The 25,010-nt window shown below is 38.9% G+C and overlaps 2 protein-coding genes across 4 annotated transcripts; both read right to left on the reverse strand.

Annotated features, from left to right (window-relative positions):
- Positions 1-413: 413 nt before the first annotated feature.
- Positions 414-5,897, reverse strand: si:dkey-39a18.1 (uncharacterized protein LOC557637 homolog). 3 transcript variants are annotated; one of them, XM_052554361.1, is made up of 6 exons: positions 5,613-5,897; positions 4,860-4,913; positions 4,337-4,427; positions 3,926-4,122; positions 3,626-3,748; positions 414-2,278 (listed from the first exon to the last, which is right to left on the reverse strand). In XM_052554361.1, the coding sequence occupies exons 2-6, from the start codon at positions 4,904-4,906 to the stop codon at positions 1,690-1,692; spliced, it is 1,047 nt and encodes a 348-aa protein (XP_052410321.1). In that variant the 5' UTR covers positions 4,907-4,913; positions 5,613-5,897; the 3' UTR covers positions 414-1,689. The 3 variants fall into 3 exon arrangements, with proteins under 3 accessions (XP_052410321.1, XP_052410320.1, XP_052410319.1); XM_052554360.1 differs by having other exon boundaries at positions 4,860-4,923; XM_052554359.1 differs by lacking the exon at positions 5,613-5,897 and having other exon boundaries at positions 4,860-5,489.
- A 1,738-nt stretch (positions 5,898-7,635) lies between these two features.
- Positions 7,636-21,339, reverse strand: LOC127956453 (cullin-associated NEDD8-dissociated protein 1). The gene is made up of 15 exons (XM_052554358.1): positions 20,800-21,339; positions 18,531-18,674; positions 17,883-18,037; positions 17,619-17,742; positions 15,712-15,968; positions 14,453-14,558; positions 14,133-14,278; positions 12,705-12,997; positions 12,446-12,587; positions 10,779-12,272; positions 10,517-10,612; positions 10,189-10,358; positions 9,944-10,108; positions 9,382-9,489; positions 7,636-9,163 (listed from the first exon to the last, which is right to left on the reverse strand). The coding sequence occupies exons 1-15, from the start codon at positions 20,865-20,867 to the stop codon at positions 8,939-8,941; spliced, it is 3,693 nt and encodes a 1,230-aa protein (XP_052410318.1). The 5' UTR covers positions 20,868-21,339; the 3' UTR covers positions 7,636-8,938.
- Positions 21,340-25,010: the final 3,671 nt, after the last annotated feature.

Below are 25,010 nucleotides of genomic sequence, written 5' to 3' on the forward strand. Positions count from 1 at the left end.
TCCTTTTCCTCACCTCATGACACTTCCGTGCCACTCTATTTTGTGCGCTTTAACTAAAGAATGAAAAATGTGACATTTCTGCTCCGACCTCATTGCTAAAGTAGAAGTGGAGGTCATAGACATTCTTGCCTCTCCGTTCCAGACTGTGCACCTGGAATTCAACAGCGCTGTGAGACACTCGGCTTCACAGGATGGCCTGGTCCCCTCCCAATCAGGATCGTGGCCCACCCTGGGCTGACAACGAGGATGGGGGAATGCAAACATATTTCAATAGAATCTAATTAAAATTTACAACAGCATTATTAATGAGTTTTTTAAATTAACATAAATGTGTGTTTTATTTCTGCACGACAACAGAGTGCTAGGTCAAAAACTGAAGCTGGCCATTGGACCAAGTTTATCAATAATATGAACACGTTTCCATATCCCTTTAATCATTAGAAATCACTTACAAACTCTCCTCCTCAACAGTATTGGTCTAAATAAAAGTAAAACAATAGAACTATAATATTATAAAGCGTTCTGGTTAGATCTGACTTTTAAACGACATGGCAGCTTTATATATGGTAAATAATTGAAGGGTTGGGGAAAGATCGAGTGTAACAAAATGTCTTTAGAATGCAAATTTACTGAAGCAATGACAAATATTCAACAGATCCTCATTTAAATTTTCTTCTAATCTTCGAAAAATTAATTCAAAATCAATTCACTATTAAGAAATTTTAAAAACAAACTGATTGCTTTCTTTTTATACAAGTTTCCCTCATGGCAACGATGTTGGGAGCAATGGTAGCACTTCAGATCAAATGTGCAATGAACATGAATCTCCTGACAACTAATCAATTTAAAATAATTCATTTTTATAATGCAACTTTAAATATAACGTATTATATTGCTTTAAACACATTCTGCTCCTGAAAGATTCACTTAAAAATTTGGAACAAGTACTGGAGGTTGTAATAATCCCCAGTAGGTGATGTAATGAGGGTGACTTCTTCGAATAAGTCAATATTACTCTATCAAAGGTCTATTAATGGTACTTCTAGCAAATACACATGTACATATACACACAAATACACATTCTTGTACCAAAACATGGCAGATACTATAGAAGATTATATGATGGAACTTTAAAAATTGCCCTTGGCCCCCCATCACACTGTAGATTCTCCTCAACTGAGAAAATAGTATTGATTAAAAAAGATAGGCCCTGGAAACTAAGTAGAGGGCAGAAAAAATGATTACATTCCTCCTCAGTAAGACAGAAATATGATTCCTACCCCAGGATCTTCACACCCAGGAAATTGTCCGGCATGACTTTATAATGTTCCTCAGAGGCACTTCTTGTACCTGCAGAACAGGTCAGCCCCCAGGGTCCGGTTCCTACAGGTTAATGATCCTTAGGGCTTTCATGGCAACCAGAAGAAAGATGACTGGTTATACAGCAATAACTTGAGTTGTGCACAGGAGTACATTATGACCGTGAGTCTAATAATCTCTGAGCAATCAGGAAAATGTCTGTTTTGGCTTTATTGCCTCTAAACAAAATGAATTGGTGATCTTGTTGAACTTTGGTGATCTTTTTGCAATCCTTTGTGCACGGAGCAATATTAACTTTGAACTGCACTGAGCAGCACTAAAGCCCCATTAAGCATGACAGATTACTCTGCATCCATCTTGGTTGTTCCTTTAAGCCGCATGCCGAAATTCCGTGCGGCACAGGTATTTTGGAGAAGGCGTTGGGCAAGTCATGGTGATTTTGGGAAGCTTCTGTCCTTGGGAGTTGCACAGCTCCACGGTGCGTTCCATCAGGGAACCATATGGGCCCCTGTGTGTAGGCAACAGATCAACCTGGTCCTGGAGACAAGGAAAGTGTACCTGTGGCAGAGCTGCAAGATAAGGCAGTGGAGAATGTAGGATCTGGCGGCACAGATGCTCCTGGAACCCAGAAAATGGCTCCAGCAGGTGGGCCGCCATTGGCCAGTCAAATACTCCACCGTTCGGTGCTTTTTTCAGCACAGACCTCAGGGGCTGGCACGCTCTGTCAGTCTGCCTCATCTGTTGCATGGTGTCAGGACTGATAGGGTACACTGCCTGCACTACAGGACTTTGGAAAGTGAGTCGAGATCTCAGGGACACTCCAGAGGCTTTGGCAGGAAGCAAGCAGGGCCCATTTCCTTGCGCCTTGAAAGAGAGAGACGTCTGCCCGGCAGGTACAATTTTTGGATGCATTAATGCATGAACAGGTTTAGCTGAACTGAATTCCATTTTGTCGGGCCTTTTTCATAAAAGAATAAGAATGATTAGACATTTAAATACCATAATCTTTTATTTGCTTAAAATTAACAAGCATGCACACTTTGATATAATTAGTGATGCTTGCTTGGTTTCTTGCAAACTTTAACTATGTTTCATGAAGTAATTGTTTATAGTGTTCTACAAAAAAAGAATGATACGTCAAATTGTGTTGCTCAGTTGCTATTACTTTATTAGCAAAGAGATTTTTGTCTGAAAACTCCTATTATATTTAATGTCTTATGTCTTATAAACAGACCACCTAAGGGAGAGTTGGCCTTTTTAGTATAAATGTGGGAAACTTGGGTCAGATGCAAGCAACACTAATCTATTACACAAACAAGTCTAAACAAAAAAGTCTATAGAGTCAATAGGAAATCAATGAAAATGGTCCAGAATGATTTATTACATATTTATTTGGCTAAAGCTTTCTGTTTTTTTCCCCCGAAAAGATATCACTATAATATCACTATATATTTCCAAGCCTTGTCTGCATAGTTGGCCACAGAATGTTCTAGTACAGCAAAGATTATCAGGTTTTCAATCACATTAATATCCAATTACCATTTCTGTTACAAACTGTATTCATTAGCATTGGTCCTGGCAAGCGGAGACATCTGAAACTCATTGCAAGCGCATATATATCTGTATTTCATTGCTCTTAAATCACATAAGTTCTGTATCTACCAAAGTGAATCATTTGCACACACTCTCTGCACTTTACAAGCAGACCTGACTGTGCTGTTGGTTGCACTGCGTAATTCCACTTTATTGGGACACTTTAATTTCAGTTTATTAGCCCAACTGTGGGGGCTGATAGTAAGTGAATAGAAATCTACATGCCCTCTCTCTCCCTCGCAGTTCTCAGCGCTAAACTCTGTTCTCTCTCCCTCACACCTCACAGCCTCAAATAAATGAGGAAAGCAGAAAAATACTTTCCCATGCATGTGACGCCGAGACTAACCAGGCTTTAAATCATTAATAAGCAGAAAATGACTCCTCACATATCTGCCGGGCAAGATATCGACTGTGCCTTTTCATTTTTGTTCTGTGAATTTAACAGCGCCCTAAATGCAGAACGAAGTCAAACCATGCAAAAAAAGAACCTCCTGCCTACTCCTTTCATACTCAAGTATGAAAGAACTTAACATTCCTTCAGCCAAAAAGCTAAGGGCACTGAATTCTGCAGCCAAGTCTTATCGTCAGGGTTTAGGCCAGTCAGTAGATGGTTGATTTGATCTATGATCTAGAAGTCCAGCGTGACTTACATTTTTTTTTTTTTAAATGTACTTGCATAAGCTAGCTTTTTAAGGAACAAATGTGGCATTACCTGCATCCAGACCTACAAGGTGGTCTTGGGGGGTCTATTTCCTTCCAAGTTTTCCAGGATTTGGTGATTGGTGGGAGTTTGGGGACAGTTTTACATCCAGTGCCTTTCACAATCAAACTGCACCTGGTAATCATACATTTACACCAGCACTGAGAATATCATTGAATACTGAAAATTAGTGGTGTTAGCATTACAGGAATAGTTCAGATTTAGAAATTGAGGGTGATGAAATGACAATATATTGAAGTTAAAACACTGCTTATGATGGGAGCCAGTTATAAAAAAGTGTGTATTTAGTACCTGGTGCTTATGAGAGGGGGTAAACCAGATATCTTGTGATTCTCAGAATGTCTGTATGACCTCTTGTCTCTGGGTTGGAGGGTTTTTCCAGTCATTACTGCTGGCAAGCTCTTAAGACTTCGTACATCATCATCATCTTCTTCATCCCTGAGTTGCCGCTTTACACCAGGGAGACACGGAAGGCTGGCAATTACATCCTATGCAAAACAAGCAGAGTTGGTGCATACATCCATGGGATGTTCTAGCTGCCATATAATGTGTGAATGTACAGTTAGCCAGTCATTAAGGCAAAATAAATCATGACAAGGTGTATAGGTTCATTATGTACCAAGGGCGACATTATCCCACCTATTATATAACTACTTATATAAAATTTAATGATCAGTAGTCTTATTGATTCTGCAGTTTTACCCTGTGTTGAAGGAATGAGGCTGGTTCTGAGAAATGCGATGGTACAGGTGAAACATCACGACTTCTGTGTTTCTTGATTTTTTTGGAGGGCCTGTTAACAGAGCAAGTGATAAGATTAGATACATTTACATTACAAGTGTCTTCAACTGATGTTAGCTATAAATGTTTATTGCTTGTTCTTGCCATACTAAAGGCTTCTGTAACCATACACGGAATGTATCCCAACATATTATTATCATGGTAGCACTTTATTTTACAGTCCTGTTCCCCATGTACATACTAGGTACTTATTATAGTAATTACAATAATTATGTAATAACTAGGTACTAACCCTGAACCTACCCCTAAACCTAACCCTAACCCATGTAGTTACCTTGTATTACCAGAACTTTTGTAGATAAATACACTGTAAGTACACTATAAGTACACGTACAGTAAAATAAAGTGCAACCATTATCATAAACACATTATTTTTTTAAAGATTTACATTACTGTTTCATATTAACAACACAGAAAATATTACCAGTCTCCATTCGCATCCATAGGAAAGCCTTTGCCAGAAAAGCCCATCTTGATTCTTATTTACCCTCAAAGAGAACAAGATGTAAGATCCATGAAAACAGAAAAACAAAGATCCAAAAAAGATTCATAATTACCAAATAAACTTAGATTAATATTACTAAACCTCTCCCTCCTATAAATAATTGTTTAATTAAAGTTATTCTTGAGCAATAATTCCCCTCTTATCTTCACCCAACAGGATTTCAGGAATTCCATTCGTCTTCAAGAAGTCCATTAACATATAAATAGGTGTTTCATTGCATAAATCCAATGCATGTGCACTGAAAATATATTTTCAGCCACAGTGGAGATAATTCATACATCAGGATTGTTTTAAATCAATCTCATGCTTTCAGATATTAATCAAACACACAATCTACCATGAAATATAAAGAGTGTTTGTTGCCTGCCATTTTCCCTCCACATAAACCTCAAATTTCCTCATTCTCCATCTGAGATTTGTCAGTACCAGATTAAAGACAATTAACCATTGAAACTATAGAAACTAGTGTATTCTGGCCTTGCAGCCAACAACATAAGAAACAATATAATTTTGTAGTAAAATGCACACTGTTTACTGCACACCTTACAGTTCTCAACTGAGCATAAGTTCTTGAAATGCAACAAAATAATTTTAGAGTAAGCCACATATCCTGTTTTGATGTCAGGATGATTTGGGAAAATATCTGATAAAGATAAACCTTGTAAAACTTACCACGGGCATGCAGAATATCAACAAGACCACTCAGTGGAAAGGCTGGCTGCCGCCTCATACTGAGGACAATCCAAACTTCTGAAATCAGGACATTACCATGACCACCTTAACAGACCAGTCAAAATCCAAGACAACAAAGCACTCAGCTGCTGATTGGGTGGTTGTGTCCCGGGACCCTACAGAGTTGAGAACAACCCTTTTTTGTTAAATGATTTGCAAAGTGGCCATTAATATCAAAACCAAAGCAAACAAAACAAACCTTGACTCAAAATAAAACAGGTGTTTTTTACATTTTATACAACATGGTTACCTGGCCACAGAATGAGCTCATGACATGCCCTAAAAACCTTTCATCCAACTTAAATCAACAAGCACTCCATAATCCTGCTCCAGTTCTGAGAAACTGCCTTAAAATACATACATTTGTCAGTGCAGAGACTTTACTCTGGCACGTAGCTAGTGTAAGCGTCATTAGTGAGATGATATGAGTTATATTCCCCTTTAGGGGGTGAGGTCTCCTTGCATTGTTTAAATCCGGCTTAGAGGTGAAACATTAAGCTTCAGGCTTTAAGGAAGCTACAAGCAGCTGCTCAGCAGGCCATGGAGGATCTGTCAGCAGTAGGCAAGCATTAATCTGCAGTGTGCTTTTCATGGCCTCCTGCTGCGATCTCCCATAGGGCAGTGCAGACAAACACTTCGTCATTATTACAAAACACATTTCATCTATAATGACAATTAGCCTTTTTTTTTTTTTTTTTGACTTGCTTACAATAATATTATCACAGTTTGGAAGGGAGGCTGTGTGCCATAGGTTTCTTATAGTTTTTTTTTTAAAGAAAGCTTTGGTTGAAATGTTGACTTTTTACAATATAAAATTGCATGGTATACTTGTGGAAATAGCTAAATTCGCTTTAACATGGAGGACACCTCTTGTGAAGCGATGATGATGGCCTACATCTGTCCTTATGAGCGAATGATCATGCCAGTGCATTAGCCCTCACACCTCTGATGCAAATCAGGCCACTGTTAGTAGGCCTTTAAAAGCATTTGCATGACTCATTAGCGTGCAAATTGGGAGTGGGTTCATTTAAGCAACCAACTGCTAATGTATTTTCATGCTTCCAGCAGCCTAGTAGAAGCGAATTAAAACCTGGTTCAGATCTTTTCTACTCTGAGATGAGCCTGTTTGTCTGATATTTGAAAGTTTTTGTGAGCTTATAAAAATAAATTGTTCAACATGCATTAGTAGTCGATGACCTTTGCATTTTTGCTTGACTGGACTGAACATGGAAAGATGTCAAAAGCTTACCAGGTCCTCACGTTGTCATTAATCATAAAATAAATTCTGGCTTGCTTTCCAAGTTATAGTTTGAATGCCTCAAGTAATAAAAACAAAGTTACTCTAACTTGTGCTGATGAATCAACTACAACCAGGAACACATTAAGCGAAATAAAAGTCATGTTAACAACTTTACAACTGCTCGTTCCTGAAAACAAAACACCAATTCTTAGCTGATTGAAATATCAAACTCTGACTCAAGCAAAACCATTTCCAAGATGCGCTCTATTTGATGGTGCTGCATTACAACCAGTCTTGCAGAACAGTCTGCTCCATTCTTCAGATTATTCTGGCCAATGAATTCAGATAACGGAGCGGCAGTCTCCAAGAACAGCTGTACATAAAACACTGAAAGATAATGGAATATGTGTATGGATTTTGGATCAGAATCTGCATCCAAATATATTATTTCAGACAACTTAAATGAAATCTAGATGAAGAACAAAGAGCCTCAAACAAAACAGTGATACTAACCTTTAGTTGTTCTTCAGAAGTGTTCACTGTAACAACCTACGGTTCCAGATGGACTTACAGAACCAGTACAGCCTCACTTGCAGGAAACATATAAAGTCAAAGAAAATTGGGACCGGCGATTTCATCCAGCTGCTGTAACATCTGCACAATATGCATCAGCCAATATGATGGTTCAAACTGAACTTGAAGGACCATAAAATGACATTTGAATGCAGACAGCAATGGACCTTTTATTGTTTTCTTACAGAGGAACATTGCCATATTGTCATACTTCAATGGATGTAGACCGTGGTGCGTACATGACTACACAAGAGTGTATTCTACACACTGTGGATTCCAGGGCATCAGATTTCAACTTCAATCACCCATTGGTCAGCTATATGTTGAGGTCTATGATGGTGTTCCTTTCCCCAAAATACAGATATCCCTAAAAAGATATCTGTACACTAAACATAGTAAATTATTGTTGTAAATAAAATGAGTTCTATTGGAGAAAAAAAATTATATTCCCAACCAGTTTTACAGGTGAGTAGTTGAAACGAGGCAGCATAATAGTGGATCTAAACAGCGAGAACTACACCCTTATGATTTTAGAATACAGCCGAGCACCTGAGAGAATATTCTCCACTCTTTTTATTCACATATGTGCGTTCCATACAGGGCAATATTTTCTCATAACAATGTTTGATGTCATATTTAACCTCTATATGCTGGAGCCAAACAAAACGGGCATAAAATAGAAAAAGAAAAATATTATGCAAAACGTGTGCAGCTAAATGCTCATTTCTCTGGATGTGTGACACATGCTGATGACTCGCAATTCTGCAGACAGTGGGAATGTAATGAAATGCAGTGAAGGAAAAATAAGCAGTCACTCTCTTCAGGATAATATTTCTAAGACTTGTCTCGCTCTGTACTTAAGTTGTCAACAGTAAAAAGAGGAGAGATGACATTCGAATCGTACAAAAACCTAATAAAACCTGTTTGATAAGAAACATGACAGAAAAAAAACATGGTCCTGAAATGATTCAAACTCACTGAGTGCTATCCTTTACCCCGTAGATCCCGATGTAAGTCGTCAGCATACTTGAATGTAAAGAACGAATCTCCCATGATAACACAAATACTGTGGTCAATTCATTTTCAGGTAACCTAGCAAGTCCCCCCGCGTCCCTGTGAGTTGAGGTATCTACAGAACCTCAGAAATGATGAAAATGAACAAGGAAAAATAAAAACTAAATGAAGAATGGAGAACAATGAACAACTGAAGCGATTTCCTGTTGTTAATAGAAAAACAAAGAATGTGATAAGCTTTGAAGCTTAAGAGAATCAATGTCTGTCTTTTCATTCATTCGTTTTTCTTTTTTTTCTTCTTTTCTTAACTTTAGATTTGGTTTTCCTCCTATTTTTTTGATTTAGTGCCACGCATGGAACAATATAAGGGTCCCCCAGGGTTGGTTTTCTTTGTGGATTTTGTTGGGAGCGATGGTAATGGGTATGCTGTCTTAGACATTTAACTGGTGTCCATGGATTCCATGTTGGCGCTGGAGGAGTCCCTCTGGATGCTGTCAAAGATGGCGGCCAGCTCAGGGTTGGAGCTGATCTGAGATTGGAACTCGCTCATTAGGGGGCTCTTCTCGGCCTCTGGGATGGTTAGCAAGGCCACTACGGCCCGCATGGCAGATCGTTTGAGCTCGTCCTGCTTCTCAAACTCCTGCTTTACAGAGTTGGCTTTTACCTGAGAAAGAATATAATTACAAATCAAACGACTCATAGTTTTTGACAAATGGATTGGCATCCCTATTTCATGAGGAAAATGGGGAACAGGATTGGTAAAACACGTCAATCTGAATTCAAATTTATGCCCCTATGGAAACCAGAAACTTTTGAGCTTATGTGCTAACTGCTAGATGCAGCTCAATTTAGATTTCCACCACCGCTTAACATTTTGCTTACCTTTGTGGTGCATGTTGCCCTTAGCGGCTCTACAAGTCTGTCCAACCTCTGTAACACTGCACTGGGACACAGACTAGATAATCTTGCCAGCATGAGGAAAGTCAGCATCTGTAAACACATTAACAGAACAAAAATAACTATAAACCTTTGTGATTCATGAGTCTATGCGCATACTTTTGGTCCCACTGAAGTTCCTTGCAACAATAAAATAGCCACGGGATTGCTATAAAATGACTATTTATGACAATTCCGGTTTAAAGTGTGTAGGTAAACAACTGAAACATTTAAATCCACATATTTTCTAGCACAAAGCACTCAATTATACTAAAACTGTAGTTAATGTTTCCGCTTCATTGTGACGCAAGTACACCTGATAGGTACATTTAAAATAAAGTTGGACCACGTCTGTTGTGAATGCATTATGCATTTATGCCTTTGATGACTGCACACTGAATCTTTGTTAATCAATTCACTCTTTCATCTTCTGTGGTCGCTAAATGATCTTCATGGCAAAAAGCCTGCGTCTCATGAAAGATTCATGGAGTCGAGTCTGATGACTTACCTTGATATCGTAATGGTCCTTAAGTCCATCCTCAACATGGTTTAAGAATTCAAAGATGTCAAGTCTATCAAGGCAACTGTCTAATAGAGTGTACATGCATTCAAATGCAGCCTTCCGGATGTCCAGACCATCGTCTACGGTGTGTTTGAATGGACCCATCTCAACCTAGAAAGAGGCAGGTGTCATTGAGCTTTGAGGTTTAAAGAGACAGCAAAGCAAAAGGCTGAGGACAAAGGGGAGAATACCTCTCTGATTAAATCCTTGCGCACTTTGGTCTCATTGTACAAATGAGGGAGAACTGTATCTAAAAGGTCTCGAATAAGAGAAGGTTTATTATGAGCTGCAGAGTTGAAGGTAACGAGAGCCACTCTTCGTACATTGAGGTCTGGATCTTCCAATGTTTTCAAGAAATCACCTAGAAGTATTAAAAAGAAAAAAAAAGAAGAGACAATTAAAACCAGTTCTAAAATGTGTTCTGGACAAATTTCTAAAATGATGCAAGTCTGTACATAAAGAGTGAAAGTAAAAAGTATGTATTTCCCAAGGAGAAAACCAACTGAAAATAGCACTTGCCTATGCAGTTTTTAAGAAGGGGGTCAATTGTCTGTGGGTGATCAGAAATTGTGAATTTAACAGCTGTGACTACAGAGCTCCTGGCATAAGATGATCCTGCAGAGAAAAAGAACACTTCCATCAAAATCCTTTATTTTTATTAAAGATTTATTAGAAACAATTTATGACAAAAAAAGAGACTTTGATAAAGTATAAAACTTCATAAAATTGAATTTTAAGTATTTTGATATAGATTTTACAGGCAGAGTTAAGAGACAATCACCTGACAAGAGATAGCCTTTTAGCCTGGGTAGAAGGGTCTCTGGGTCGATGAGTGTTAACTTTCCCAGACATTCAGCTACCACGTTCCTTGTTCCCTCTTCTGTACACTCGCAGTGTTTAAGCAACAGTGCCCACACATTTTCAACATACGGTTTAAGCCCTGCCACCGAAGCAGAGCTGATGATTTCCTTGAGAGAGTGCAACAGCAGGTACTGTCGCTTGGGTTGGCCAGAGATCTCTTGAAGGACAAACGGCAGGTACTCCGGGAGATTCCCCACACTGATGCTGCCTAACGCGTATGAAGCAGCTGATTTGACCTCTTCACTGGCGGAGGAGAAGGCATCCAGAATGACCGTTTTCAGTTCAGGCTGACCGCTCAGATCAACGTGGTGGCCGACCTCTCCAAGGGACAGCAGAGCCAGCAATCGGATGGAGTCAGTGGAGCGTGAGTTCTTCACGTCTTGAATGAACTGTCCCACCACTGCAGGGCCCTCTTTAGGACAAGCTCGTGTAAGAGCTGCCACACACTTCGCAATGGAGTAGTAGGATTGCTTATGGGTGAGCGCTGCACTCTGGGCATATACAGGACCTGTTAGCATACGTAGCAAATCCATGTAGCCCAAGCTGGCAGTTCCCGTTGCTACAAGAGCCTGGAAGAATTCCAGCATGGCGCTAAGAGCGCCACCTTGCAGCAACGGCGAACGAACCAAAGCTATGAGTTCAGCCAAAATAGACCCACTTATCTTAGACAACGAGTCAGGGTGGACTCGTGCAAGTGTGGTGAGGAAGCTGATAGCCATCTGCGAGACATGCATATCGCTTTCATTGATAAGAGGTGGCAGCTCGGCCAGTACAGCGTCAATCATGGCCGGTGTTACACTATCACTGTAATTCTTAACCAGAATGTCCAGTGCAGCCAGTGTGCTTAGTTTCAACGCTCGCTGGTTCTTGCGTAGGAAGGAGGCAAGGATGGGAACAGCCTCACCCAAAATGGGCCTCAGGTTGATCTTTAGCGGTGACCCTGCAATGAGTGTGAGAGCTTTGACAGTGGTCAGCCTTGTTATCTCATTCTTCAGTCGCTCTAGGAAGATGTGGAGAGTGCCTGGTAGGTCCGCACCAAGACTATCACCAAGGTTGCAGATAATTTGCCCTGTACAAGAAATAGCTCGCTCCTTGACTTCCTGGTCGATATCTGCTGCCTTCAGCCTTTTAATGGTGCAAGCAAAAAGATCAGCGATATAGGGCGACGCATCAAAAGCATCTGTTTGATCGAGGGGCCTAATGACTTTGACCAACTGCTGGGTGACCAGCAGTGCTTCAGAAGTGATCTTATAAAAGGGATCACCCACACAAGCAACAACAGGAGGCACTATCGCCTGAACATGGGGGTGGAAGACTTGAGGCTGATGGTTGCACAGGATCACATACAAGCAAGACAGGGCATCTATCTTCAGATTTGAAGAGCTTGACTTATCGTTGAGAGAAAATATGATACCTAGATGGAACAAAATTAACAAACGTCAGTCCAAATACTAAAAAAGGAACTGCTGAAAAAAAAATTTCAAGGTTTACCCTATAGAGGTTTTATAAATGCTGATTTAAGCCTATGATCATGGAAGGAATGACTCTACTCTCTTTAACGTGTAATAGCTTGCCTGAGGCACATACCTGGGATGAGTACAGGAATATGCTGCGCCAGGGCACCTGGCAGCACGTTTACTAGTTCTGTCAACATGTTGAAGCAGCACTGCCGGGTCTTAATACTTTTCTCCTTCATCTGTTTGTGCAGTGCTTTTACAATCATGGACACCTGTAAAGACACACAATTAATCACCCTTAGAAATAAACCTCCATACTCTTCACAGTAGATTGTAATGTACTAGATTTAAAAAAAAAAAAAAAAAAAAAAAAACTTTCCTGAATTTACCTGAATTTGAAGCATTGTAAGAGGGGTTTCTCCCTGTTCCATGGCATCCGGGTCACAGAGCCAGCTCTGGGCAGGGCGTGTTTGCTTGAGTAAGGACAAGTAGGCATGGAACACATCTGCCTTGACGTTTTCTTCCCGCTCTTTAAAACGGGCAATGAGCGCTGGAGAAACCGTGCGGTAGAACTCGGGTAACATTTCATGTCGTGTGCTCACCACGGCATCCAAGCACTTTGCTGCCGCTCTCCTCACTTTCCAACTCATGTCGTCGTCATCACTGTACTCATCATCACTTCCTGTTTGGATTACATGAATTAGATGATCTAATCAGTATCTGGGTACTTTAGTTCCAAGCTAGCAGACCCAAAAATAATTTTTTTAATACTCAGACACTGTTAAACATAGAGCAACAAGTTTGTCCCCTGTACCCTCTGCTTCAGCAACACAAAGAGCGTGGACTTCTGAAGCGTGGGCTTCTGAGAGGAAAACAAACGTACCATCAAATCTGCTGCCAAAGCGTACGAGCCTCCTAAGGCTGCTTACTAGCTGGTGCGCAGTCAGCACAATAAATTATTGAAAAGAAAACAACAAATAGGTAGGAATATGATTTATGGATGAAAACAACACTCCAGTCGGGGCTGAGAATAAAAATCCTTGATACCAGGAAAGATCAAGTAGACCAAATGCATTTATGAATCTCTAACTCAAACTTTTGGACAGGGGCTTGTCATTACAGCCTGCTCCTGTCAAATTCTAAAGTGCAGCAACCCACATTTCCTCCACCGTACTTCCACATGAAATACTTCATTCCAACATGCAACGCTGAGCACATCCAAACTCAGCTGTGCTTCAGAGCACTAATGGTTAAAAAAAAGCATTTTCATTCCGAGAATGCACATCCTGTGTAAGAGAAAGTGGCATGACATGCTCAGTACATGCATTTAGTAGAGTTAAAAGGTGCCTGCTTGACAAACTCCAAGGTAACACAAGGAATGGTGGCAAACGTTCAAGTCTGTCTGGACATTACAGGACAATCAGTAGCCCCAAACCAATCTCAGAGCCAATTTCATCGGCTGTAAAGGCTTAAGCATTATTCAAAGCTGCTAGACCGAACAAGTCGCCATCGTCCATTCATTCCAATAACAAGCTGATTTCTGATGGTCTGGCGAACAGTCTCTGCAGATGGCCAACTTTTCAGTCCCATAAATGGACAGACTGCCTCTCCAACTGCTGTATTATCATTTTCAAAGATGCCTAAAATGTGGGAAAATAATCCCTAGGGCTTTTATTGTTGTTATGCGACCAGTAAATGCTAACACACCACACTAGCAAACTGAGCTGGTAACTTACAGCTAAATAGACTTTTGGTTCAGGAGAGAGAATAAATCCTTCTTCCCTCAGACTGAGAGGAGAAATGAGCCCGCCTCGTACCTTGATAATCTTCGTCTAAACCGTCGGCATCCATTGCATTCTCATCTTCATCCTCGTCGTCATAGTTGTAGTTGGGGTCATAAGTCAGATACTTAAGACAGATGCTAATGACTGTTGGGACATGTGGGTAGACTTCCTTCGGACACCTGGGAATCAAAGACATTAAGAGTTTTTAATTCCACAAATAACCAGTACGCATTAATGCAGAAGTGAAACTTGTTTTATCATTAGCTATTGTTTTGCTTAAAATCCTATAATCTATAAGACTACTTCTCACAAAATATAGCGTAGTCACAAAAAATAAATCTGGTTAGACTAACCTCCGTACGAATGACTCAAAAGCTTGTATGCAATATTCCCTCAGTTCATCATCATCAACACTGCAGAACTTCACCACCAACGGGATGATCTTCTCCAAGTACTCACCTGCAAGACAAAACCAACATGTTGTCATTTACCATCACAACACACACACATCAGTTTGATTTGTTGGGTTACAAAGCTTAACATCAAACTGCAATAATTCATTGAGAAATATAAATGAGTTTGGAGAGCTGCAAGATAAAGGCCTTGCTGTGTTCAGCACAATCAAAGAAACAATCTTAAGATGACAAAAAGACTTAATTAAAACAACTGAGTGCATTCCACTGAAGTAATCTTGCGCATCTTAATCGCAGCCCACTTTGTTTCATCAAACGTAGGCGGTAATTGGCTGATGTGGGAATGGCGCACCACAGCAGCAAACCTAAATGACTTTTCACTTCATTTAATTTGTGCCAAATGGCCTGCCTTAGCAGCACAACAATGGAACAGTGTTGATGACAAGGTGACAGGTAATAACAACTCTGGCAATTTGTTCGGTCAAAATCCAAGGAGAGTTGCCTTCAAGCTCCTAGCCTCTATATATAATTGTGCTATGGGGGTGAATTGTACAAAACAGTCAAAGTACTGAATAATTAAGGAGAATTTTAATGTGTTCTATTATTGTATCATTATTAATAACTGTGAAAAAGAGAAATCCTTCTTGTCAATGCAAAACTGATAGAGGGGAAAGATGGCGCACATCGGCCTGAATAACTTCGACTGCTGATCAACCAGAGCAATCATAAAGTGAAATGTAATCAGGATTCAGTGTCAATGCTGGTGACCTCAATCTTGAGTGAAACATTTTCTATCAGAAGAAGGGACTCTGGATTTCAAGATCATGTCATGGAGAACTGTGGTTAAAAAAAATAATAATAAAAAAAAGCAATACCTAGGAGGGGAGGATATCATTACACAAAAGTATTTACACCATGCTTTCTGAAAAAAAAAAAGAAAAAAAAAAGACGACTGTTGTAATAATTTGACCATTTAAAAAATCTTTGAGGACAGCTTTGGTTTGCTTTAGCACATTGCAGGGAAAGCTAAATTACAGCATCAGTGGTGAAACTAATAGCTGTATGAGAAGATCACAGATGATGGCTTCAATAAGTGCACACTTAAATTGCTTTCAGCACTTAAAAGAGTAACTGAGATGAGGTCTTGAACCTCAAAGACACTAAGTTAACTTAGGTCTTTAACAATGGGGGAGCCTCACCGATTCTGTGGCCAGCTTGTCTGCTGATGGCAGCAATACACTGGATGTAAGTGCGCGTAGTTGACATGGACTCATTGCGTGAGAGCTCGGATAATAAGTGCTCGATGAGGTCCACAAAGACCAGGTTTCCGCAGCTCATGACCAGATGTCCCAGGGCTATGATGGTCCTCTTTCTCACTGCCAGGCGAGGGCTTGTCAATTGAGGCAGCAGACAGCTCAGAATGGAAGGATGGAAATTCACTAAGAGGCCTCCTTGTCTGGATGAATGAACAAAAACAATGAAAGACATTAAAAACAAGAAATTGTTGCAAAGACCAAATATTTTAGCTGCTTAATATACTAACATAATACTTTTATTATTTCTAAAGTATATAGCATATATAGCCAATTTCTTTTATTTACCAAAATGTGCATTATAAAAAGGGCATACTGTATAACACTGTGCAGTTTACTCAACTTAAACTACAAGTTTTAAACATACCAGAAAAAATAAAAAAGTTCAAGATAACTAAATAGCACTTACTGAATTAAACCTGTAATTGATAAATGTTAAAAAAATGTCCTGTTGCATAATGTACGCTTTTTAAAGTAAATTGTACACAGGACAAATACTGTACTGCATAATGGTATTCCATGTTAGCACAGATAATGGACAATAACAGGAAATTACTAGGAAATAAGGAGGATCAGAATATGTTGCAGACCAAATTCAAACCTGTGTCAGCCACATGAGAACCATGGCTTTTTGTGTCTAAAGTGTGTAGGCTAACTGCTGCTCAATTCCTCTGAAAACAGCATGTTTTACTGTGGATTAAATCTAATGTTAAAGACCTATTCACATAAAAAAATTATAATTGTAAAGTGAAACAAATTTTACTGTCCACTGATGTTGATACAGTTATTATTATGGGTTTCGCAGGGTAGTTCCTAGAAAACCAATTTCTCCCTCAGGCCATTTTCCTGGTTGCATTCACGCCGGCAGCAGGAAATCTGAAGCGGCCGACAGTGATGTCTTTTTATAACAGAGATGGAGAGGTAAAAACACAATTTAACCGATTGCAAAAGCAAAAAGTTGGGCTAAGAGACCATTTTTTTACGGACAACTTGCAGTGTTACATATCATCAAAGCTGAGAAAAGAAAACAACACTGCAGAAAACAGGTAAATGCAGTTGTCGCTGTTTTCCATTTAAGTGGAGTAAATATGGTTACATGGCTTTTTAAAAAAAAACGGGTGGCCGGTGTTTTGCGTGCGCTTGGCCAATCAGCATACACTTACGTCACCGATAGTTCCTATAGGACTGTTTTAGACCCTGTTCTGAAGTAGGAGCTAAATTTAGTTCCTCCAAACAGAGTTCCTAGAACCACAACCGTTCCTGCAGTGCGAACACGGCAAAATGTGGTTCCACAATCAGTTTAGGTACTAAGAAAAGGTTTACCACTGAGTGAAAGGCACTATAGCTTCCATTCTTAAGGGTAAACAGGCCTTAAATCCTAATCGTGGGAAAACTCATGTTTTGTGTATAAATATTTCCATGCACCTCAATTGGTAGTGCATGAACTTAGCAACAGCTTGTGGATTGAAAATCCCAAGGAACACACAAGCAGGATAAAAGCTTTCTCCTAACACATGAATGTAAATATAAATGCAAAATGCAATCACCCAAGACAAATTCAATGTCTGCCATTAGCTATCACACAGAGCTGAGAGTCAGCCTCTAAACTGAAATATCTATATAAGTATATTCAGCTCAGTGAACTGAGGAAAAAGATAACTGAGAACTGCCACAGAGTGGAGATGCATGTGCGCAAACACCTCCAGAAATTACCTGGCAGGAACCCATGTGCACTCAAAAGCACAATTGGTCTAAACAAAAGCAGCAGTCATCACATGGCTCATCTGACATACCTGCACAGCATGTCAGCCATGATGTCCAACGCTTCCAGCTGAACTGAGACGTCCTCCTGCTTGGCAATGGCACTTGTGAGGCGGCCTGTAATCTTTTTGCAAACGCTAGCAGCAAGAGCAGAGCCTAAAGCAAAGAGAAATGGACTTAGCAGGCAAGTCGGTGCAGGAAAACAACTAAATATAGCTGAATACATTCTCTGTTTGTCGGAAACTCTGGAAACAACTGTATTAATAACATTATACAGGGAAAGCATGTTGTTTTACCGCTGGATGCTGGCGGGAGCTCTCCAATAACCGTCTTGAGGCCGATGCTGGAAATATCTCGAAGCTGCTCCTTATCTGATAACATGTTTGTGCACAATGTATCAACAATGGTTTCAACCTGGTACTCCTTCACTTTGCTGACAAGTGGGCCCAAACTGCAAGAAACAAGAGTTGTAGTGCAACCTCAGAAATGCTTCTTATTTGTCTATTACTTGCAAAAAATGTCCATGCTGAAAAATGGTATTAGCATTCAAATCAGTGTTAATCCTTTCGCTAGATGATGTTATCTTTCATAAGGTTTAAAAAAAAAAAGTATCTGTAAGCAAACTTGTATCTAATAACACAAAGACCGGAATAAAATGAAGAGACATCACTGACTTATTCATGCAATACCTTCAAAAATATCTAGGGGGAAAAAAATAAGGGAAAATCTTAAGAGGCTAATAACTGAGATAAATCAACATGAAAAACAGCAATACCTCTTACTAAATCACTCTGGCACAAATCAATTTCACATTAAACCATTTTCAGAGGACAAACTGAAGCCAATTCATGAAGGACACACTGAAAATACCCGACTAAGAGAGGCTTTCAAGTTCATGCAAGCATAGAAGGACTGGAACAAATGAATAGAGGTAAAACTCTTACCATTTTACAGCCAGATTCTGAACTTCTCCGTTCTTGTCCTCCAGGAGCTTTAAGATCATTTTTACCACCTTCCGTTCACTATCGTCATCCAGCTTTATCGAATCCTTCTGCAGTTCGGACATCAAATCATTGGTGGCCATGAATCTGAGGGAATAAACAAGGACTTATTCTGAATGACTAAATGTACTTTATTCTCAAGAAAAATATGTTTTTTCCACCAAAATTTAATAACTTTTAATAATTTAGTAATCCCCTACCATCCAACGTCGTCATATTAAGACTACTTTTCACTATCCAACAAATGCATAATCCAACTCCCACCATCAAGATATTCTTCCATTGCATGTCCCATTTCACTCATAAAATCCAACATTTTACACAAGCAATGACTACCATTTGCAAGGCTTTTTTTCCAGAGGTGTTCCCAATGGTCCGGACACACTGACACACTTAAAGAGGGTTTCATATGACATCAGCACTAACAGAATGGTTAATGTAAAGTCAGTCACATGGTCCGAACCATGAGAGCCACCTGTATGGCGAGGCTGCTGGCATCATGTCAAAGCAAATGGGCTGACTGAAGCATTTTCACCTTTTCCTTTCACTTGTCATGGTTTGATAATTCATAATCCATTTCTGAGCTGAAACTGAAATGGATTAAAATGAAATCTTGTCTTTGGGTGCCAACATCAAAGCCTCAGCACAGAACCTCATATTTGATACGAGCGAAAACCTTCTGCATACCCAATTACGTGCCATCTCTCTCACACACACACAGAACTAAGTGCGTCTGCTTTGGCATATATTTGAAGGCATGGAATCTCTTATTCCAGCGAGAGCCTAAGTAAGAATGAATAATGGATGAGACGCACACGCTCCAACAGCAGGGCGAGAGGGAACACCAGCACAAGCTAACAGCGGACCTAGAATGGTGTGTAAGCAAAATGTTCCCAGGGGGGGAAATCTTGTGAAATTCAGAAAGAGCTGGAATGAGAGCAGAAAACGGCTTGACAGAGATGACAGACAGGAAAGACTCTGGGAATATTATCCGATGCGATGACTGAATTAGCATTCACTTGAGAACTCCTGATGGATATGTATAAAACTCACAAACCATTAACCTCCTGGTGGCCAATGCTGAATACACTCAAATCATTAAAAGGGATTCCCCCAACAGCAAAAACAGCATGACATCCCAAAATAAAAATTGTAATAACTATATAGACAAGCCACATCTTCATGCTTATGCTTTTCAACTTATAATGCTTATATGTTTTTAGGCTTGACTGCATTTCTGATCAGGCAAGTATTCTCAAACCATGTCATGCAAGGGAACTGACAGAGGAACTGTCATGCAATCTTTGCTTAAAAGGTATAACAGGTAATACATAACAGGTAATACATACATATATATATATATATATATATATATATATATATATATATATATATATATATATATATATATATATATATAGTGAAAAACAATTTAATCATTTAAATTAAATAAATTTAACGCAGCCTGTGATTTATAAACGACAATTGCCTTCATAAATAAGTGTCAATCTGCACGTTAGCATGTGATTAAGAAGTGAATAAAAGAAAATAATAAATACATGACTTGTCAGACCTGTCAGTACGCACATTTAAAAATGGGATGAGGTTTTCTGAAACATTGAATGCAGAGATAAATCTTGAATTCAAGATGCACTTAACATTAAACAAACTTCTCTAAATCTATGCAGATTGACGTGCACTTATGCTAACATTAGCCAACTTATATGAACCCTAGGGGAATACAATTACATCAAATACGAGATATTGCACTGACAACTCTCTGCACATGGTTTGTTGAAAATGATTGTAACGTTACTGGTTGCAAAGGATATGACAGTTCGCGTGCAGTGCCACCAAAAAAAAAATATGCTAAAGCTAATCGGCCAATTCTAGCGGGTAGCTAGCGAACTTCCATACTAAAACAAAATTCAATTCCAGAAACCGATGTCAATTTAACAATTCAAATTGATATTTACACCCGTATATATATGACCCATACACACATTTAAACAGAAAAAAATGAATGCCCGTGCAGTGTGAGTTTGACATGCTAAGCTAAGCAGCTCCATAAACAACAGCGGCGCTATTCGCGGCCTAAAACTTTCAGCGATCGCTTCGTTATTCATTAAGACATGTAAACGCCGTCACAAGCGCTAGAAATACACATGCATACTATTTGACACTCATTCGAGGTCTCTGCACTGCGACTGACCTGAAATCCTTGTCGCTGGATGTCATTTTCTCCAAAAGATTAGAGATGTGGTACGAGGCACTCGCCATGTTTGCAGTCTGAAAAACCACTTGTGTGTACGTTTAGGGCCAGAATGATTTAGTTCGCCTCTTTCTGGTGGTTTGAAGGGGCTGTAAAGTACAAGACGAATATCCAGGGTTTGTTGTACAGGTAGGTGATCAGCAGCAGCTGTGCGGGTTTGAGCAGACGCTCATGCCTTGAGTTTGGATGGGTTTGAATGGAGGTGCTGCTCGCTTCTGCAGGAGGGAGGAGCTCAGACAGACACCACTGTCTATGAGGAGACAGACTGAGAGTGAGAGTGAGCTGCTTACTTGGACTGCATGCGAACTTTATCTTTTGGCCATCATTTTTATGGTGTTGGAAAGCAGGTGTTTTCATGAATACTATTTGACTGTACTGAACTAATTTAGCATGATTCTTTATTGTTTTGTGGTCAAATTTGATCACAGGTGCTGCCTCTCTCAGTCTCTCTCTCTCTCTCTCTCTCTCTCTCTCTCTCTCTCTCTTTGTGTGTGTGTGTGTGTGTGTGTGTGTGTGTGTGTCAATTACATGACAAAAATGTCACACATTTAACACACTGATTAAAATAGGTTAATCTATTGTACCATACTGATATAAAGAGAAATACAATTTATTCCATTTGTTATTTTTAACAACATGAAGTGCTTGATACATTACTTCATGTCATGTTTTCCTAAACTGGGGTTTACTGCAGGGTGTTTGTGGGTTTTGTGAAAAGAGGAATAATTAGGAAGAATCAATATATTGTGAATTATGTATTGCTATTGTGTGAAAAAAAAAACCAACTGTTGTCTGATTATGAGTTTTTTAAAGTTTAATAATATCTAATTAGTAGTATTGCATTTTTGGAATCTGATGATGTAATCCATATGTAATCAGCCACTAACCAACACTGTGTGTGTGTTTGTGTGTGTGTGTGTGTGTGCATATATATTTATACACACAATCTGTAATCTGGATTACATAGTCAGATTCCAAAAATTTAATACTAGTAATTAGATTATATTATGTTCAAATATTATCTCTCTTGTATATAATTTTCCACAGAAACAAACAACTGAGATCATATCCATCCTGACTATTTGGATCGGTCCAAAAAGCAATGATATATTGCAGGTGATATATTGTCTAGAACCTCTATTGACACATGACATAAATGGGTGTCTATTATGTCATTTCAATAACTGAAATGATCTGGTGCATAAAAGAGTGAGAGAAAGTGAACTTTGCACTCTTTGACTTTTGGACCATTAGTTAGATGAATCCTCTGATACATTCATCCTGTCCTTCAGTGTACCTTCATTCAAAGCCTACCCTGTTCCCAAAGAGGAGTGCAGCACACCTATCTCATTTTCTGCTCTGATATGCTCTTAGTAAGACCATGAAATAGGAAGGAATAGATATAGAGACTTACGCAATTGTCATCTTTTTTATATGCAGTCTAATGCAGTATAGTTTGTTATGCCAAAATGACTTTTGTCTTAGACATATTTGGATGACGTCTTTGCAGAAGACTACCTTCCAGCATTTTCTGACCCACTCTCACAATCCCCAAATCTGCATTCATCATTGCAATGTCTTTTGCCTTTTTCTTTGAGATTGAGTATGTTATGGTTAGATGCACTGCACATTGTTTTTGACTCTGTAGTAGACAGGAGGTCAAATATAATTAGGATTCCAACCATCGCGCTGTTGGCGGTGCAGAGCGCGGTCATGCAGTGAAATGCACCTTTGCGTCTTCAACAAACACAGAAATACATGAATCAAAGAATAACTGAAGATAAAAAAGCAGCAGAAATCATCAATGTGTGTAATGTTAAGGTCAATGTAAACATAAAACTTAAAATATGTTTACATATTTACTGAATAATGGTAAATTATATATAAATTTCTGGCTTTGATTTCATGCTTTTCAATCTGTCAGTTTATTTTGAAGCACAACAACAAATCGATTCACCACGAAATCAGTTATTATTTCTCAGAATACCCCAACAGCTGTGTGGAAAATGGCTCTTGGATGGACACCAGGTGGCTAAGGCGTAGAAAGGAAATAAAAAGTAGATAGCGAGTGTGTGTCTGCATGCAAAAGCACAGATGAGAAGAGAATAAAGGATTCAAAATTTCATTCAAGACACATTAACTGAAAGAATTTCTTTTTCATTTCTTTTAAATAACCCACTAGATTGAGATTTTAAATATCAGTGATACATAATTGCTATATGCAGAAAACTAAATTCTATGAGAAAACGTCATGTCGTGAAGTTGAATTTGATGTTAGTTTTCTTTAAGAATTATTACACTCTAAAAAAATGCTGGATTGTTTCAACCCAACTTTGGGTAAAATATGTACTAACCCAAGTGCTGGGTTAAATTTGTGAATAACATTTTTAACCCAAATGTTGGATTAGTCCATATGTTACCCAAAGTTGGGTTGACACAGCCCAGCATTTCTTTAGAGTGTAGATATAATTGTTTTTGATAGAGTTTAATAAAACTGTCACTTGATTGATCTCTGTTGCAGTGGGTCAAGGCTCCAGTAGGTGTCATGAGAGCAGGAACATGAGCATGTGTTCGGGTGTGTTTTGGAAAGACATTGAACTGAAATGACAGAGCGAGAGACCTCCTGTCATTGTGGAGAAACATCTCCTTGCACTGAAATAAATTTTGATGCTATTGCCTAAGATTATTCAAGGCTTTTTCAGGAAATGATGTCCCAATTATGTTACCTCATGGAGGCATTGATGTGTGATGGAAGCAGAAAAGCATACCCATAGCTCTCCAATAATGGCATGCCTCCTTCTGTAGGCATTAACGCTCAGATGCTCCAAGCAAAATAGGGGCAAGGGGAAGAAAAGACTGTTGTGGCCTCATTTTCCAGTCTGTGGGAAAAAAGTTTCTATTGCGACATATAATGGATTACATAAAGCAAATATGTTGATGAAAATGTGCTGCATGCTAAACACTATATAAAAAATCTTGACAAGCAAGATATGTGTTGATATAGTTGCTATTCAAATAGGAAGTTGGGACAGGGAATATCCACACTGTTGATGCTTTTTGTCAATGCCGCTGCTCATGTAGACACTAGTTAGCAAGTCAGCTGTTGTCAGTTTTTTTTTTTTTTTTATATATAAATAGCCAAGACACAGCCACCATATTTGCTGTTCTTAGCAGATTACAAGTAATGCAAGTTACATAATCCGATACTAGTAAAGTAATGCATTACACACTGTTTGGCAATACTATCAACTTGATTGCACAGACAATATACTTTGAGGACAACTGAACTGAGCTGGATGATGACAAACTTTTTTTCTTAAAAAACGAATAAGGAACCCAGCCCAGGTGACAAAGATTAACGTAAAATGAATGTAATTACTAAATTTCAATTAATAGTAATAGAGTAATGCACTATTATAATGCATTATAATGTGATTAGGCTGAGGATAGAAGGGTCATCAATATGATTTCACATATGATAAAAACTGTACATTGTATAGCGTTCTTTGCAAATAAATGTAATCAAAGCTAACACGTGTAAAGTAAAAAACACCAAAAGCTCCTAGTATGGTTTAATGTAAATTTTAAAAAAATAATTAAAGGTTAAATAACTCCAAAATCATTCAGTTACACATGCAGCAATGGCTCTGTGGAGTTGAATGACAACAAGGTTGAATAGACGTAAATGGAATTTAATGATGGACCTTCTGTTTACAATGAACCCCTGGGAGCCGTAATCCATTATCAAATTGTAATTGCCCTTTCTTTTTAATTTCACTATTAAAAGTCAGCCAACATTCTGTCCTACGTACAACATAAATTCTCTCCCCTTTTCTGATCTCAATTGCTTTCTCAAACTTTTCCCTCAGTTTTCTGCTACATGCAATCTGGAAATTACAAATGACCTCTTGTTCTAAAAGGGCTGCAATCTATGGACCATTAATGACTTATTGAATTGAGGTAATTGCGTTCTACTCAAGCAGTGCCCACCCCTTGTTGCACTTAACACCAAAAATGTAATTTAATTTCCTGGCCCAACACTAAAGATAAATTGTTAGTCAAGTAACAGACGCATTACCTGAAAGAAAAAAAAAAACCCATTGGAATTCATGGGCAACATTGGATGTCAGCCGTGAATATTGCAATAGCAA

Source organism: Carassius gibelio, chromosome B4, assembly GCF_023724105.1.
Source record: "Carassius gibelio isolate Cgi1373 ecotype wild population from Czech Republic chromosome B4, carGib1.2-hapl.c, whole genome shotgun sequence".
Lineage (NCBI taxonomy): Eukaryota > Metazoa > Chordata > Actinopteri > Cypriniformes > Cyprinidae > Carassius > Carassius gibelio.